Source organism: Coenobita brevimanus, chromosome 117 (assembly GCF_032717465.1).
Source record: "Coenobita brevimanus isolate Jiangsu-jjx chromosome 117, ASM3271746v2, whole genome shotgun sequence".
In the NCBI taxonomy this organism is placed as follows: domain Eukaryota; kingdom Metazoa; phylum Arthropoda; class Malacostraca; order Decapoda; family Coenobitidae; genus Coenobita; species Coenobita brevimanus.
Genome location: NC_137070.1, coordinates 6922030 through 6940876, shown reverse-complemented (window position 1 = coordinate 6940876; position 18847 = coordinate 6922030). Strand labels below are relative to the sequence as shown.

The following is an 18847-nucleotide window of genomic DNA, read 5'->3' as shown; positions in this document are numbered from 1 at the left end:
CCACTATGTTCAACAGTTCCTTAAAGTGTTCTCTCCATCTGCTCACTTTTTCTCCCTTCTTCAGCAGTAATCTACAATTTTTATCTTTCATTCGCCAGCTAACTTCACTACCACCCTGTCTTACTCTCTTCACCTCATTCCAGAACATTTTCTTACAGTCCCTCCACTTTGCACTCAAATTCGATCCAAATTCCTCATCCACTCTCTTCTTACACATGCTTACTAATCTCTTCCTTTCTACATATAACTCTCTCTTCCGCCTCTCAACTTCTTCCACGCCCCTATTTCTCCTCCATTCATTGTATGCTTTCTTCTTTTGTGCCACAGCCTGGTGTATAAATTGTCTAGGTGTTATTTGTACTGGTGTTAAAATTGTCAAAGATTTGTTTGTGCCAGTGCTAGAATTGTGTAGGTTTTATTTATGCCAATAATTAAAATGTTTTGGTTAAATTTGTGCCAGTGGTAAAATTGCTTATGTGTTTTGAAGATGTCAAAAATTTGGCTGTTGGATGAATTTGTGTAGGTTTTAAGACATGTTTGACTAAGATTGAGTAAAGATGGGGGGGACAGGGCGACGTGGAGGCGGTTTGTTTGTGGCCACCCCGAACGGGATTGAGGCGTCTGGCATAGATAGATAGAAAGATAGGTTAGGCTGGGTTAGGGTAGATCAAATGATGTTTAATGCCGTCTGTCCAATGACGTGGTTTTTTTCTTGCCTGCCAGACAATTTTTTTCAGCTCTTGAGATACTTTTCAAACAGGTTAGGTTAGATGCAGCCTCCGTGTCCCCCTCACTACACTAGGTCTTCCCACAGCTGAATAAAGTCGCTGAAGTTAGCAAGAATAAAACAGTAAAAGCCACCAGATTGATGGATTAAAAATTGTTGAGGCTTGGTTAGGTTAACCTAGAGCCGCTTACATTACTCTCTCTAATCTGATATTTATAATTCCCTTTATTTTTTGTACCTGGCATTTTATTTAGCGCAGGAGAGTTTTATAACGACTTTATTCAGCTTAGGAGAGTTGTAGAACGTTTGTATTCAGCTTAGGAGAGTTTAAGAACGTTTGTATTCAGCTTAGGAAAGTTTAAGAACGTTTCTATTCAGCTGGAGAGAGTTTTAGAACGTTTTTTGTTTTGAGCTTAACAGAGTTGTAGAACGTTTTTATTGAGGTTAAGGGATTTAGAACGGTTTTATTCGGCATAGAGAATAAAGAACAATTTTATTTTTTAAGAGAGAACTAAGTCTTAGAAAAAACTTAGAACGATTTTAGTCAGCTTAGGAAAGACATAGCCAATTTGTTCTGCTTAAGAGAGACAGAACGGTTTTATACAACATTTGAGCGACTTGGAACGATTTTATTCAGCATAGTAAAGACAGAACTGGCGGGGTTAGGTGCATCGTCCATTGGTCTGCCACAACAGGTGCGATCTCCCATATTGGGTAAAGCTGTCTGGAGGTAGCAAAACTAAAATATAAAAAGCGTCATAGAATGGAAGTAGTTGTGTATGGGGAATATTAGATTAGACTAGGCTATGGTTACGTTAGGTTGGTTAGATTAGGTTAGTAATCGTGTTGGGGAAAATTAGATTGTACCAGGCTGTGGTAATGTTAGATTGGTCAGATTGGGATAGTTGTGTTAGGATGTGCAAGTCTAGATTAGTTTGTGCAGGCACAGGCTCATTTAATGTGAACCTTTTTGACTACAGGCTTGAATAAAATTGGACTAGGATAAGGAATAGATTGGGTTAGGCTGTGGTTGTTAGATTAGTTAGGTTAGTTTTGTTAGGATGTGGAAGTCTGAATTATTATAGTAATAGTTGCAACCCCAGGCGCATCTGACTGCGACCCCAGTTGACTAGAAGGTATTTAACTGATATACCGATAACTTGTCATGGTTGGCTAGCAACTTGCACTGTAGGGTATTAGGAGGTAAGTTGCAATAATTATGATTTACCATTATTTTCCCGTTAATTGTTGCATGGTAGGATAATTTTTTTTTAAATAAATAGGCCGGTATTACTTTTTTTTTTATTATTATAGAATATAGGTAATTGTTTTACGTAGCTACGGTATTTATGTATTTTTATGTGGATTGGGACAGGTAGACATTTTTTGTTGTTGTATACCGTAAATGTTGCTTGGTATGACGATTTTGTGAATAGCCTAATTAGAGATGCTGATGTTATAAGGTAACCAGTACTTTGCTGCTAATCATCACTGTTTACATACACTTGCGTACCATATTCCACTAACATATCTTTGTTGTTTATTGTATTACTTATTGTTATTTCATTATTTATTCGTTCTGTATATTTATAACGTTTCTTGATAATCGTTAGCTATTTCATTTACATACTCGTTCTATATATTTTGCTACGTCATTTACATATGCAAGGCTTGGTGAATGAGTTTAGGAGTGTGTGTAACGGAATCAACGGTGGGTGTAGGGAAGAGTAAAGTTATGGTCAGAGATCGGATTGAAATGTTATTTAGGCCATTTTAGCTTTTCTGTGTATTACATGTTTGCACTAAAATATATGACGGTAGAACTAAAATATGTAGTTTTAATCAGTGCTTTATTTCGGTTAAAATTCAGGAAAACAAAATCAGAAATGATACCAACCAATCCTGCATCCAAGGGGGACAGGGGTGGATTATCCCTGAAATCTATTGACATTTCAAAACAGTAGCTTATATAATACCGAATGATCAATTGATCGTATCAGCAAGCCATAAACTGACATTAAGTACATATACCGTAGCTAAAAAATGAGAAAAAAGGAAAGGAACATATGACTAACTTTTTGAATTAGCTGACGATTCCTCCCTAAATAAAATTCTGGCTACAGACCTGTATACAAAACATAGTACTGTAAGATAAAGCTCAGACTGCAGAACGATTGTAAAAACAGTTTGTAACCATGAGTTTGTTCAGATTTTCTTCCGTAAGACGCTGTCTTCTGTCAGTCATTACCAGAGATCTGATAAAAATGTTATTTAGGCCATTTTGGTGCATCTTTAGCGGAAATCATTTTTTTTTTTTTTCTTTGCAGAAAACGTGAGAAAATATTTTTTGTGCTTCACATATTTTCCTGATCTCTGGTTATGGTGTTTGAGAGAAGTGAAGTCACTGAATGTACAGTGAGGCTGGATGAGGAGGAAATGGAAAATGTGATTGCGTGTAAGTACTTGGGTAGTGTGATGAGTAAGGATGGAAGTTTAGTGAGTGAAGTGCTTGGACGGGTACAACAGGGAAGAAAGGTGGTTGGTTCTTTCAAAGCAGTGATAAGGAACAGGGATGTGAGCATGGAAGTAAAAAAGGCAGTGCATGACAGTATCGTGATACTAACTCTAACGTATGGAAGTGAAGTTTGGACCATGTTGGAAAGACGCAAGTCAAGAGTGAGAGCAGTGGAAATGAGTTATTTGTGAGGAGCATGTGGAGTTACATACAGAGACAGACTGATATTATCCGTGTGGTGACGACCATGGTGGATTTAACACCCCCAAATAAGAGGAATAATTAAGAAAATACTATTCATTCATGTCTCTCGTCATTAGTAGTAGTATTGCAACAACTAGTTCCTATAAAATCAAAAACCACAATCTATCTATTCATCCATCCATCCATTCATTCATCATCATCATCATCATCAAGATTAATAATAATAATAATCATCATCATCATCAACAGCAGCAGCAGCAGCAGCCATCGAACTGCGAGCTCCGGTGTAGGCCTGCTTAGTGAAGCTGTTGGGAGGCGAGTGTCAGCCACCTTGTCGACCACCTCTTCTATATAATGCACTAGCGGTCGTGCAAGTACCAACCGGATCCATTTAAATTTGATTTCAGGCCTCAGCGGTTGTATGGCGGTTGATGCAATGCTTGTACGATGGGTGATTGGTGGGTTTTGGCACTTAGAGAAAACGGCCGTGACAGCGACAAATTCAAGGGATAACTTGTTCATATGCAGACATTCTGTCTGTCTAACACTTAGGCATTCATATCATGCACTGTGTGTGTGGTGCCTCACTGACGTGACTGACTGTGTCTTCTATTCTCTAGGTGCATCCTTCAAGTTTGCTGCTCGTGCATATGAAGGCAGAAATACCTTGGAATAGTGGGATTTGCCTTCACGATTTATGGAGGCGACTCCCGGAGCACGGCAGAGGAGATGCTCTCGCAACAGGATGGAAATTGCCCTGATAGGTATGGAGAAAGCTTTCCTGAAATGGGGGGGGGGGGTGAGATCAGAGGGACAGAGAAAGCAATGGGTCAGCAAAATAAGTGATAATGTATATGTATGCAGACGTCCATTAAAATTAGAAGATGTAGAAGCAAAATTGACAGTTGCCTAACCCCCCCCATTTTTTTTTTTTTTTTATAACTGCCAGAGAGAGAGAGAGGGAGGGAGGGAGGGAGGTTTGATATGGTTCAGGTAAGTTATGTTAGGTGTGGTAAAGAGTTGGTTGGGTTGCATTACATGTCTTCATATCCGTTACATTAAAAAAAAAAAAAATTTGGTGCTAGCTAATCTGCTCAACGTCTGCAATTACTTATACTACTATGCCTTCATTCATTCTCTTTCACAGAAATTAGGTGTGGACCTCTAAAAGAGGTCTGGGGGTGGTTGTTGTTGTTGTGTGCTTTGCCGTGGCCAGGTGGAATAGTGCCATGCAGTTATGCACGCACCTTCTTAACCGCCGAAGCCGTAAAGGGTGCGCCCTTGTCTCTTCAAGGCGTACACCACGTCCATCGCGGTCACGGTCTTGCGCTTGGCGTGCTCAGTGTAGGTGACAGCATCGCGAATCACGTTCTCGAGGAACACCTTGAGAACACCGCGGGTCTCCTCGTAGATCAGGCCCGAGATACGCTTCACGCCGCCACGACGAGCCAGACGACGGATGGCAGGCTTGGTGATGCCCTGGATGTTGTCACGAAGCACCTTGCGGTGTCGCTTGGCGCCTCCCTTGCCCAGACCCTTGCCGCCTTTGCCTCGACTAGTCATAGTGTCTACAGCTGCTGCTCAGACCCAGTAGTAGTGAGTGTCCGCTCCGCTCCCAGCACAAACAATGATGACGACTCCGCTGGTGGTGGTGGTGGTGGGATATTCGCCTCAGTGCAATACTGAGGCACGGGCAAACTTGTGAGCCCGTTCAGTGACGTGCGGCTGCACTGTCAAATAAATGAATGGGGAGTACTCTGTAATAGGGGGATGATTAAGTTGAAGTAATTTGAAGAAGTGCTGTGGAGGTGCAATACCTGGTCGTAAAAATGGTTAGGTGTAGTGCGTAGTGGACTGTTCTTTATCGTGGGGGGGGATATTTTTCTACTGTGGTAAGTATGGTTGTAAGTGGTGTGTTGGCTATAATAGAAGGGGCATCAATTTCATCAGAGTCCAGGTGAAGCCTCTGTTTAGGCTTGCTCTGAGAGGGTGTGTGACTGGACACCGTAGGATGTAATGGTGTAGTGGCGAGGGTTCTTGGTCCTGGCAGTGATGACAAGGGCTAGGATTAGTATTAGCAATTTGATCGTAACAGTGGAATCCAAGCCACAAGCGACGTAGGCGGACTAGGACATAATTGGGTGTGTGCGGGAGAGGTGGAAGAGGCACACAACCCGTGGCCCTGCCGAACCATGTGGCAGAGCTGGAGGCTTCTGCAGTGAGGAGTTGGTGTTCCTCTCTAGTCCACTGCCATGTCGCTTTGATGATTGGTGCCAGGATTGTTCGAGGGGAGTCAGGAAGATTAAAGGTGATGTTGGGTAGGCTGCATGCATCTTTAGCAGCCTGATCTGCCCGCTCATTGCCCTGTAGGCCTACGTGTCCCGGCACCCAGTGTAAGAAAATGGTACCTCCATTATCTTTAATTTTCCTGGCGTACAGGAAAATGGAGGATAGAAGGAAGGGGTTGTTTCCTAGGGTGTGAGAATGGATTGCGCGGATCGCTGAAAGTGAGTCAGAATGCACAGCGATGTTATAGTGTGCATGATGGTATGCATACCTTAATGCTCCCAGAATAGCTGTAAGCTCCGTTTGAAACACTGATGCGCCTGGTGTGAGTCGCCACGACACCACCTCATCACCACAGACGAAGGCTGCACCCGCAGCTTCGTCTGCAGTGACAGAGCCGTCAGTGTAGTAGTCTGCAGACGACCAGCGTTGCAGAGCTTCTACACGAGCTAAGGCTCGCTGCCGAAGGGGAGCAGGGAAGCAGTTGCGCACCCTCCCCTCCCCGGGAAAGACGAACCTGAAGGGTGGTGTTGCCCAGTGTCGGTCGTGCAAGTACGAACCTTATCCATCTAACCTTGATTTCAGGCCTAGGCCCCACCCCAGCTCCCAGGAGGCCAATCCTAGAGAGGTGTCGTAGCCAGGTCACGCCACAGGGCATGCCAAATTTTGCAAGCAAACCAGGAATTGCATCGGAAAAGCATGAACAGTAAATCACCGCCATGTACATCACACCCCGACCATTCACATGCCGCCAGTCCTGAGGCGGCATAAAAGGCCGCTGCCAGGCGCGGCGCGCCAACACTCTCGCTCTTCTCGCTCGCTCAGTCACGCTCAGCCATGGCTCGTACCAAGCAGACTGCACGCAAGTCCACTGGGGGCAAGGCCCCTCGCAAGCAGCTGGCCACCAAGGCCGCTCGCAAGTCTGCCCCTGCCACCGGCGGCGTCAAGAAACCCCATCGTTACAGGCCTGGCACTGTGGCCCTGCGTGAGATCCGCCGCTACCAGAAGAGCACTGAGTTGCTTATAAGGAAGCTGCCATTCCAGCGTCTCGTCCGTGAGATCGCCCAGGACTTCAAGACTGACCTGCGCTTCCAGTCCTTTGCCGTCATGGCTCTGCAGGAGGCGTCTGAGGCCTATTTGGTCGGTCTCTTTGAGGACACCAACCTGTGTGCCATCCACGCCAAGCGTGTAACAATCATGCCTAAGGACATCCAGCTGGCCCGCCGCATCCGTGGCGAGCGCGCCTAAGGCGAGAGACCCCTCACCTCGATCGAAAGAAATCTCGGCCCTTTTCAGGGCCAAAACCCTTTTTCAAAGAGAGATGATGACAGACCCTCAGTTTAGGTTTCCATATATCAGCTCTTGCTTTTCCGCACACACACACACACACACACACACACACAAATGAACTCCATTACTTACCTACATGCATGCATTCATTCATTTTTTTTTTTTTTAATCATTTCCTTTTTTTTTTTTTTTTTTTTTTGAAGGGGGGGAATACTTGCCTATTCGTTTATTTCTTTTATTGATCTGTTGTTCACGTCGCAGTTTTTACTCGTATTTTCGTTATTTGCCTGTTTCTTTTACTTACTCATTGATTCACTCACGCCCTCATAAAGGTACACAGGTTTGCACAACGAGAAAAGTCATTCCCGCAGCATATTAGGAGATGCTCTCTATATCCGTCATGAACGCACGGTGAATCCTTCAGTTACTCTGCTGGAAAAAAAAAAAAAAAAAAAAAAAAAAGAACCTGAACCCATCGATTTTCGCCTGCTGCAGTTGTGTTCGTGTATGTATGTTTATACTGTACCTATGTATTTGTGTGTCTTTGTGAGCATGTATGTCTGTGTGTACGGACGTATGAGGACACACACACACACACACACACACACACACACACACAAACGGACGAATGAACTGTACTTATATAATTACATACATGCATTCATTCATTCATCCTTTTTTTCAATCATTCATTTCCTTTTTTGAGGGGGTGGGGGGAGAGGAGGGGCAACTTGCCTATTCGTTTATTTCTTTTGTTGATCTGTTGTTAACGTCGCAGTTTTTGTTGTCGTTATTTGCCTGTTTCGTTTACTTCCTGATCGATTCAGTCACGCCCTCATAAACGTACACAGGTTTGAACAAGGAGAAAGGCATTCCCGCTGCATATTAGGAGAGTCTCTGTACCCGTTATGAAGGTTTGACAGTGGCCACGAACGCACGTTAAATCCTTCCGTTAATATATTGAGGAAAAAAAAAAAAAAAAAAAAGTGAACCTGAACCCATCGATTTTTACCTGCAGTTGAGCGTGTGTATGTATGTATGTATGTATGAATGTTGTATGTTTATACTGTACGTGTGTGTGTGTGTGTGTGTGTGTGTGTGTGTGAGCATGTATGTCTGTGTGTACGGAGGTATGAGGGCTTGTGTGTATGTGAGCATGACTTAGTGTGTACGTACATGTGTAGGTCACTGCGTACACAGTATAAATGTATTTGTGCACATGTGTTGTTGTATGTACGTACAGATTGTAGACTGACATGAATATGCATGATACGATGTCATGCCTGTATTTACTGTACGCCTGTTGAGTGTGTTGGTTGGTACAGTCGGCCTAAGAAGTGCCGGCGGAGTATCCAGAAGTTTTCGGTCAGCGATAGTGTCCATACTCTTCCTTATATCTGTACGAGGTGAAACCTAATACGTAAAATTGTTACAAAAAACAATAAATCCATGACCAGTTATCTGTATATTTCCAAATTATTGTAGGAAGCAGTTGGTTAGTTACGATAATAGGAATTCGTTAACGGAACTAATTGATGTTTCAGAACTGTCGCTCAGGGTGAGCTTCAATAAACATTGGCAATGATTAATTATTAGTTATAAAATAATTTCCGTTACAATACTAGGGAATAATTTCAAGTCATTTAGTTCCGTTTCCAATGTCTCCATGGACGACGACAGAAAGCGGGAAGGAGGCGTAAGCCAGTAAGCTATTATAAATGTTTCGATCAACACGCACGAAAGGAGACAACATTCACTCAAGGACATGCAGTTATTACACTGCCTTTGGCCAGTTTCCCATGAAGAAAAATCTCAGGATTATTTCATCTAAGACAGAGGGCTATCGGTGAAAAAAAAAAACAAAAAAACAAAAAAACCGTACATCAGAGTCGGAGCTCCTTGGAGAATGCTACCTTCTGTCAGTGTCTGATATCCTCAGTGCATAATCGATTCGCAAGAGTAATAAAATGCAGAGGTTCATAAACAAATCATTGAGTTCAAAACTTCCAAATAAGCATTTTCTGTTGAGCAGGACATTAGAGTTTATTAAAAAAAAAAAAAAAAAAAAAAAGTGACCGGGAGTTATAGGCGTACTGGCCACCGCGCGCGAAGTTAATACATTTCACATTCATTCAAATCGGGAAAGATAACTAAGTGTTACCATCTAATATATCACTGCCTCCTGTTATTCATTTTACATCATTATTTTCGCGATATAATAAATACGTTATTTGGCATGACGTGATGAAGGCATTGAATGTTTACCTTATATTCACTGTTTTCATAGAACGTATGGCAGTGGAGAGTGACCGAAGCAATCTGAAACTGTGCCGTCACTTCTTGGGGCGACGGTGCGTTGTTGTTGTTGTTGTTGTTGTTGTTGTTTCTCCAGATGAATAAGAAGGCGCGCACGCCCATATTTACTCTTTTATTTTGACTCTATTGTTTTAACCCCCAACCCTAGTTCAAAAAATTTCGATTGTGCCTACGTGCCCATCCCAAACCACCGTTGCGGAAAAGGAAGAAAGACATGAAGGGAGAAAAGAAAGAAAGACATGAAGGTAAAAAAGAAAGAGAGAGAGAGAGAGAGAGAGAGAGAGAGAAAGGTCGATAAACCCGAGTTCCTGAGAGGATAATTTGTAAGTCTGTCTTTCCCCTTTTTATCGAAAATCTTGTGGCTCCGATTGGAGCCGGAAATGTTGAAATGGCCAAGAGCGTAACCTCTCTACTTTGAGGAGGTGTACTTGGTGACAGCCTTGGTGCCCTCAGACACGGCGTGCTTGGCCAGCTCGCCAGGGAGGAGCAGCCTGACGGCCGTCTGGATCTCCCGGCTGGTGATGGTTGAACGCTTGTTGTAGTGTGCCAGGCGTGAGGCCTCTGCAGCAATGCGCTCGAAGATGTCATTCACGAAAGAGTTCATGATAGACATCGCCTTGGAGGAAACGCCGGTGTCAGGGTGGACCTGCTTGAGCACTTTGTAGATGTAGATGCTGTAGCTCTCCTTCCTCCTACGCTTCTTCTTGTCTCCCTTGGCAATGGCCTTCTGGGCCTTACCAGCCTTCTTGGCAGCCTTTCCGGAGGTCTTGGGTGGCATGGCGTCGCCGAGTCAGACGGTATGTGCACGGTGCGGGAGCGAGCGAGAGACTGAGTCGACATGGGGGATGCGCTGTGTGTTTGTTGAGATTTGTCCATTTTAAGAGTAAAATTGACCCGGGCTCAGGGTGTAGAGCCCGCCAGAGTTGTCGGTGATAAATGTGGAGCAGCCTCTATGAGGAACTGCTGGGGCTGGTTAATTTTTTAAATAATTGTAGGTCTGTCAGTTTAAGACTGCCAAGAATTAAATCGGGATTGAGTTCCGATTGTACAATGGCCCGTATCTGGTCTGCGTTGTGGAGCGTGGAGTGCATGAGACGATCCCGGCAGGAGGTGGAGACACAGGATCGTCAGTCTCCATCTCGTCAAGTGGTGGTGGAGGCCTGCCTTTCTTCCCCTTCTTCTTTTTCTTCTTCCTCGGCTCTTCGTCAGTAGCAGGTGGTGGAGTCGAGGGCGGGAGGTTTTCTTCTTCCCTGTCGATGGAGGGGATGGGAGAAGGAGCCCTTTCCTCAGCTACTGACGGCGAGTAGAAGTCTTCTGAGGCAGCTGTCTGTGTAGGCTCGGTGGGCGGTGCAGTGGCAGTGATGGCAGAGGCAGCAGTTGCCCTGTTTAAGGGAGCGTCGAGCTGCAGCCTTTTCTGCGGTGTTGTGCGGGGTCTAGGAGGCTGCAGCCTTGTGGTGTGACGCTCCTGACGCGGGGCTGGCCGTGCATCACGAGCGAAGCTTTGAGGGATGACAAGGCGTAGCAGCCCGTTCTTCTCAAAGATTTGAGGGAGTAGAACGAGCATAGCTGCCTTGTCATCGCCACAGAAAGCCTTCGCCGTCGCGATGCACATGGCGACAATGGTGTCCACATCCCCAGGACATCGGGGATCGCCAGGCCGCCGCCCCTGAGCCGTGGGGCGCCGCTGTGCATAGGCAGAGCCTTGCACAGCTGCACCCCCCAGTCCAGTGACGTTTATAGCCTCGGGAGCCTTCGGTGTCTGGAGAATGTGGAACTCCACTGTCTTACCCTGGCGTAACAAGGGCGAGTGGCGCCGAGAAGAGGTAGCAGCAATCCCTGAGCGAAGCACAAATACATCGGCGCCAGAATCCTGGCGCCGGATGAATCCGTACTTCGCCCTGATGCTGTACCACTTCACGGTACCAGTGATGGTGGTGGTCTGCCCTTCTCCCTCAGGCTCAGCTGCCAGGTTAGCCCCCCTCAACGGGTCGTAGGCTGTGGCAGAAGTAGAGGCCATGCTGGAGAGAGGAGGAGATGTTGCTGCTACCGCTGCTGGACCGCGAATGGGGATGCAATACAATACAATGACGTATAGAAAAGGGGGGGAAAGGAAGGAAGGTAAAGAATGATTGTGTATATGTGTGATGAGTGTTATGCAACCAGGACGACGACAACACGTGGTGGCAGGAACTAGGCCTTAGTTTTATCTCCCGGCCTTACTGAGAGATCAGGTTCCTGGTTGCATTGTGTAATGTGCATGTTTTTTTTTTTGTTTTTTTTTTTTTTTTTAAATAGTAGGAGAGGAAGAATTTAGACTAAGAGAAAGAGTGTCGGGGCTTAACCCAACGTGCGTGTGTTTGGTGTTGGGGAGGGGGGGTGGGGTCTCGCACGTGCACAGTGTTGTTACTTAAGGGAGGGAGGAGTGAGTCGCTACGGCTTTCTCTGCCAAGCATTGGCTTATTGGCTGCCTCTCAGGTTCATCTGATTTTTCCGGCTCCGGAGCCTGGGATAGGATGGTAGGATAGGGGTGTTAGGGTAAGGTGTTGTAGCCCTAGGGGGCTTGGGTAGGGGGATAAGGAAAGGGGAGGGGTGGAGGAAGGTGGTTATCTTGATGGGGTGGTCAAGGTCGGGGTCTGGGGTGCTGGATATGAGGATGGCGTGTGAATGCGTGGCTGCCGTGATTTGATAGTGGGTGTAGGGGTGGTTTAAGTTTAATGAGTTGCTGGTGTGAATTAATAATTAATGAAAGGATCAATAATAAATAAATTAGTGGTAATTAAGTAAACAATGGGGTTGGTGGAGGTCTTGCGTCAGGGTGGAAGAGGTTGGCTAGAGGTCGTGTGGGGGGTGTGATCCGGGTGAAAAAGTCGATGAAGTCAGTGTGAACGTCGGTGAGTTTGGTGATTTGTTTTTGTTGTAGGTGGTGAAGGTAAGTGTTGATGGGTGGAATGTTGGCGCGTTCATGACAGTGTATGTTGGTGATAAAATCATCCCACCGTATGCTCAGTGCCCAACGTATGGCTTTATTTTGAACTTTCTGTAAATTTAGAATGTTGCTTTTGGCCGAAAGAGATAGACTTAATGGTGAATACGTGAGCAGTGGTCTAATCAGTGCTTTATACAAATGAAATTTAGTTGATGGTGTTGCACTACGAAACCTATATATTTGTGTTAATGCAGTGCCAGCCACGCCTGCTTTGCCTCGTATATGATGATGAAATTTGAAGTTTTTATCGTATGTAAGACCAAGTACGGTGCAAGTATTCCTAATAGGAATGGGAACGCGATCTGGATCACGCGAATTTAGAAAAAGTGGGCGGGGATTAGCTGATTTAATACGAAAATATGTTACTGTGCATTTCAAGGGATTCGCTTGAATCCGCCACTTCTGCTCCCATCGTGCAATTCGGTCCAGCTCTATGTTAGCTTTGTTGGTAATTCCGTCAATTGTTGTTGATCGTACAAGTTGAGTAATGTCGTCTGCGTATTGAATGGTGAGTGAATCGTCATGTAGTGGGGTGGGGATGTCATTTGTGTAGAGTGTGTAGAGGGTGGGTGCAAGGACGGAGCCCTGAGGTACACCTGCGTGAAGTTGGAAAAAGTCTGAGTAATTATTTTTAAATTTAATGCGCATTGTGCGGTTGTCTAGAAAATTGCAAAGTAGTTTTTTAATGAGTGAAGGAAAGTTGAATTGTTCGCAGATTTTGTACTTCAGGCCTGCGTGCCAAACAGAGTCAAATGCACGTTTTACGTCACGAGTAATAAGGGCTGTCTTGTATGCATTGCGGATGTTTTGGTTGATATGTAAGTAATTGGTGATGATGTTTAGGGCGTCCTGTGTGGATCGTCTAGGTCTGAAACCAAACTGTCTGGGGGAAAGAAGGTTTTCGTCTTCTAAGTATTGCCGTAATCTAATGTTGATGATTCGTTCGAAAGTTTTTCCTAACACTTCTAGTAAACTAATGGGCCTGAAGTTTAAAGGGTCTGTTGTTGTCTTGTCTTTTTTAGGGATTAGAGTAGCTGTCGCGGTCTTAAACGAGTCCGGAAAGTAGCCGGATGCCAAGGCAGCGTTGTTTAAGTGTGTAAGTGCATTTATGAATGTGTCTGGGAGGTGTTTGAGTATGTGATGTCCGATGCCTGTGGCACCCGGCACCTTCTTTGGAGTTCTAGCGAGCATAGACTTGACTTCTTCGACTAGTATGGGAGCAGTGAGGGGGTTATGTATGTCTAGATTATTTATGTATATGTTTGCGTCTGGTGTGATATGTTCGTGGATAGTGTGAAGGTGTTGTTCTATATGTCTTATGTGACGTGTTGCGGCAGGATGAGGAGGGTTAGGGTGGTATACTTGTTGCCATGCATTTTTAAATGTGTTTGTGATTTCCCTGGGATCTGTGATTTCTCTGTTGTTAGCAATTAATTTTCTTACTGTAGGTAAGTTACAGCCCTTGAGTCGGCGAATGTGTTTCCAGAATTCCCAGGGTTTTTTTTAAATCAAGATGAGAATTAGATGTATAGTTGTAGTAGAATCTTCGTATGTTTGGTGCGTGGATAACAGTATCAGTAAGATATCATGAATACTCCTACACCAATTCCCATCTTCTAAAAACTCAAGCTTAGAACATAAAATGCAACTCATTCACTGTAAACCATGTATCCTAAAAGTAAGCCTAAAGGTGCTAAAACATGCATCATGCAACTGCTCTTCCTTGTCGTCCTGTATTGAATCCCTCCTCTCATTCTCCTTACATGTACCGCTCTCAAGTGAATCTACATACCGTGCACTACATGCATCCCCAGAATCACTCCAACCACTATCATGCATACATTCTTCCAACTGACTAGTTTGATTGCCCAGGGTCCTCGAAGCAGGTCCGTGGTTGTCCTATGTTGTACTATGCCCTGCCGATTCACTTGAGTTATTCTAGGGGACTGCATCGGGGTTGGGTCCTGGCTGTGGTTGTGGAGGTGGTTGTGGTGCTTGTGGAGGGGGTTGTTGTCCGGGGGGAGGTCCTTGTGGAGCTGGGGGTGGTCCTTGTTGAGGTGGTCCTTGGGGTGCTGGTCCGGGCCCTTGTTGTGGTGGTGGAACATTGATGTCGAAGTTGAGGAGAGTTGCTTGTACAGCTTGTGGAATTGCTGCACCTTGTACGGGGGTCAGTGCAACTTGGTTGTTGACAAAGTTGTCAATGATGTCATCCAACCATCCTTTGAGTTTGGGAGTGCGAGTGAAGCACTTGGCCGATCGAAGTGGCCCCTCTCCACCGGCGCGTATCAGCAGTTGTTGTGCTACATACCCGAGCTCACGATAGAGGGATGACTTGACGAGGTCAAGATTTCTGCGATATCCATAGTATGGCCTTCCGGCGATTTCATTAGCGGCTATGGTTGCAGCATTGAACTGGCTGGGAAAGTTGACGTATATAGCTATCCAGTTGAAAGCTCGGAACTCTTTGAAGGCCTTAATGATGGACAATATACATGTCAACCCTTCCCCTGGAATCTGTTCCAAGGTGATCCTTGCACGAAGAGCAGTATGAGGCATTAGTGCCAACCACCTCTGAATCACTTCCTCCACATTATCATCCCTAATATGGTGTCGTATCATCATCCAACATGCCTGAATTGAATCTGGGTCCATCTCGACTGTAACCCCCACGTCTTGCTGTATACCATTCTGGATCTTGTCTACGAAAGCAGTGGTTGCTGTGCCTCTCTTGGATAATGCACATAGCGTGTTCATCAGAACCTGAATAGGCCTCCCGTCTAGACGAGCACCATACGTCGTCAATAGGTAGAGGATGGTTAACGCACCGTCGACAGTCCTCGCCGGTTCTGGCACATTGTCAGCCACAGTGTTAGGAATGTCAACTCCTAGGGTACCATGCGGCCAATGGTTTTCCAGTTGGAGTCTTGCAATAGCCTGACGATACATGTCGTCCGTCATAGCAGGAATCGTCGTCATGAACGGAATACTCCGATACATGATACGGATGATCTTGGCAGAAACTTGCGCGTGATCCAAATACCGTGTATCGTGAACTTGCGGACAAAACACCTCCATCATAGTCCACACAAGTGTTGGCTGTGCGATCCATACAACCCGATCCACAGCCACAATCCTGGATGACAAGACCCATGCAGCTCTGAATGCAAACTCCACCTCTTCCTCATCCAGCTGTTCTACAACTGCCCATGGTCCTGCACTAAGATTCCTCAGAACCAACGTCACAAATGGATCTGTTTGCCGTAACACCGCAGTCCAGGTATTACGAACATCCAACACCCCATCAACTAGAACAGGCACGTGATCCATTGAAAGCAAGAAGCAGCCAACAAAACAGAACCAAAAAGAATGGGTAAAAGTAGAATAAAAAGCCTTAGGAGTATGTTATTGGCGAATCTTCGGGGGACGCGCTGGCTGAAATCCTTATATGTGATTGCTGTCAGATCGCAGCCCGGCTTCTGCCTCGTTCCCATTCGCGGGTGGGATGGGGCCGGATCGGGAAGACGGGTATTTAAGGGAAGGTCGCGGGCGAGTGACCACTCCTAGCTCTGACTCTGTCGGGTGAGGAGGTCTGGCCGATTTCGCTCGAGGTGTGAACACTGTTTCATTCACTCTTGACGATTTTCGCCTGTTTTGCCTCGTTTTTTGCCAGTTTAGACTTAGTCTCTGGCACTGAGGAAGCTTTTCTTTTGCTTTCCAGGTTTTTTCTGTGACTTAGTCTCAGATTGCCTGGGTGTGAGTGGGAGTGTGTGTGTGTTTGTGACTGAGTGTGTGGGTTTTTTTTTTTTTTTTTTTTTTTTTTTTTTTTGGCCTGCCGTTAGTGTACCTCACCGTAGTACGACGCCGAACCCTGAAGGGGTGCCGTTAGGGCACTTCCATGAAGGGGGGCCATTAGGGCCTGGTTATAGGAGGCGGTGAGGGCGGCTCTGTTAGAGTAGGGAAGACCCGAAAGGGGCAGTGGCGGGGCCTCCCATCGCCCTTTAGAGGGCGGGGAGCATAGGTTGCCCGTCACTGTAGGGACCTGGCCTCTTTTTCTGTATTTTGTTTGCTTGTGATTTTTGAGTGGTTGTGTGTGTGAGGTGTATGTGCGTGGGTGTGTGTGTTTTGACTGAGTTTTTTGGCCTGCTCCGGTGAGCACCATGAAGGGATCCAGCATCCCTAGGCCCCACGGGCATTCCCGCCTCCCGCTTCCTCATTCGAGGCCCTCCATCCCGTGCCCTGCCACAGGCACGAAGAGAGAGCGTCACTGCTCGGACTCGAGCTCTCGCTCATCAGCTCACGAGGCAGCTTGTGCAAACCCCTCCACACCTAAATTTCCGGGAGTGGTACCTCGCTCGCGAGGTGACTCTACCCGCTCGGCTAAGGCAGCCCGCCGACATGAGGCTATGGAGGAGGTTGCACCTGCTCCACCATCTCTCTCTTCCACCAGGGGCACTTCGGAGGCTCCTGCTGCGACTCAGCTCTCCCCCTCTGCAGATCCCACTCTGCATCTAGATGAGGGTTTCACCCCCGTGGTACGGAAGGGATCGAGGCGTGCTCGCCAGGGAAACGGCCCTTCTCCGGCAGTATGCACTGGGCCTCCCCTCAGGGATCCCTCTGCTGCCCGTCCCTCCGTGTCCGTAGCTGTGCGTCCGCCTCCCCGCTCTGCATTTCCAGCTTTCCGTGTGCCGGTACAGGACGGCCATGCGACGAGCTACGACGCCGTGGCTGCACTAGAGCGTCACCTGCCAGGGCTACGCTGCTCCAACCTGATAGGTCGAGATGGCAGCTCGGTGTTGGTGCCGAAGGACGAGGGAGCCTACGACCTCTTGAGATCAGCTATGCAGGACGAGGCCTGCCCCGTGAAACTAGTCGAGCTGACGCCCGGCCAACAGTCGACGAAGGCAGTTGTCATGGGCTACCCCTTGAGGATGCCTTTGGAGATCCTCCTTCACCACCCTCAGGTCGAGGAGGCGACCCGCTGCCAGAAAACGCGGACCCGGGAAGAGACTCGTCAGGTCGTTGTTACCCTGCGGGGTCCTCTGATCCCGTCCATCGACCTAGGGAACTGGGGAACATATCACCTTCGCCCCTTCACCCCGGAGCCTCTCCGTTGCTACCGCTGCCAGCGCTACGGGCACCACCGTGCCAACTGCAACCGCCCCGTCATCTGCGGCATGTGCAGTGGCGGCCACGACACGGCCGAGTGCCTCCAGCGGTACAAGGAGAAAAAACCGGTTGCGGCCAAGTGCCCCAACTGCTCCGGGCGACACCACGCCTGGCACCCCAGCTGCCCCGCGAGGGTTCACCGAGTGAACCAGGGTCGGGAGAGGCAGGTAGCGTTTGTGCAGGAGAACCAGGCCACCAGCGCTACTCCAGCTCCCCCTGGCACTTTCATCTGGGGCCAACAGCGCCGCCCTCTCATCCAGCGCCCACCACCTCTCAGCGACCAGGAGTTCCCTCCATTGCCCTCAGCTCTGACTGTGGTCCAGACCACAGCAGAAGTCCACCGCCAGCAGCCACCTGTCTCGCCAGCACTTCCACCTGTAGAGACCTGCCAGCCACTGACTGTTCCGCCACCAGTGCCAGGCTCCACACCCAGTCCACCAACCGCTCCTGCTCCTCCGGTGATCTCATTCACAACGGAGGAGCTCAGGACCTTTGCCATGGAGCTGGCGCTGACCCTTGCGAAGACAATAGCGTCAACCCTCGACATCCCTCTCCCAACCGAGCCTCTTGCCGAAGCTGCCAATCGCCTGGTGGACCGGGCAATAGAGAGGAAGATGGCGAGCCTAGGTGCTCCTCTGTCCCCTCGCCGCCCAGCTCGTTCGGCAGGGCGACCCCGTCCCACACTGCACAGGACAGCTCGCCCGTCCAAGAGGGTCAAGCCACGACCTCCCAATGCTCTGTCTTCCACCACACAGCTGCCTCGTCAGCGTCATCATTTGGGGAAAACCCTAACACCATCAGGGTCCAAAGTGATGGAGAGGGCCTCACCACTGCTGCAGGAGAACGACCGCCCGCAACTGTCGCCGGACGGCCAGTAGACCGCTCTCTCAGGCTCCTCCAGTGGAATTGCTTGGGAGCACGGAGCAAGCTCCCCCTTTTGCAGGAAGCGGCCGCCAAGGACCGCCCTGATGTCATTCTCCTGCAGGAGACCTTGCTCTCAGGCAATTCCACTTTCCATCTCTCGGGATACATCACCCATCTCCTCCCGTATATTCGTGGCGTTACACGGGGATGTGCCGTTCTGGTCCGGGACCACATCGCGTGCACGGATTGTGAGCCCTCCTTTCTGTGGACCTGATGTGGAGGTTCAGGGCGTGGTTCTCCATCTGGCGACGTCGCCCCTGACGGTGTACAATGTATACCGGAGCCAGAGGAGCACCCTGGAGTTGGGGGAACTTTTCTCCCAAGCTGCCAGGGGAGCTGTGTACATTGGGGGCGACTTCAATGCCCACCACGCCCTGCTCTCTTCGCCTCTTCGGCCCAACGATGCAGGACGACACATCTCTTTAATACTGGA

At 47.6% G+C, this 18847-nt stretch overlaps 3 protein-coding genes across 3 annotated transcripts; 1 reads left to right on the top strand and 2 right to left on the bottom strand.

Moving 5' to 3' along the window:
* Positions 1–4697: 4697 nt before the first annotated feature.
* LOC145418929 (histone H4-like) lies at positions 4698–5009 on the bottom strand. The gene has a single exon (XM_080287185.1). The coding sequence runs from the start codon at positions 5007–5009 to the stop codon at positions 4698–4700; it is 312 nt and encodes a 103-aa protein (XP_080143311.1).
* Positions 5010–6569: 1560 nt separating this feature from the next.
* On the top strand, positions 6570–6980 carry LOC145419204 (histone H3-like). The gene has a single exon (XM_080287437.1). The coding sequence runs from the start codon at positions 6570–6572 to the stop codon at positions 6978–6980; it is 411 nt and encodes a 136-aa protein (XP_080143563.1).
* Positions 6981–9747: 2767 nt separating this feature from the next.
* Positions 9748–10116, bottom strand: LOC145419009 (histone H2B-like). The gene has a single exon (XM_080287259.1). The coding sequence runs from the start codon at positions 10114–10116 to the stop codon at positions 9748–9750; it is 369 nt and encodes a 122-aa protein (XP_080143385.1).
* Positions 10117–18847: the final 8731 nt, after the last annotated feature.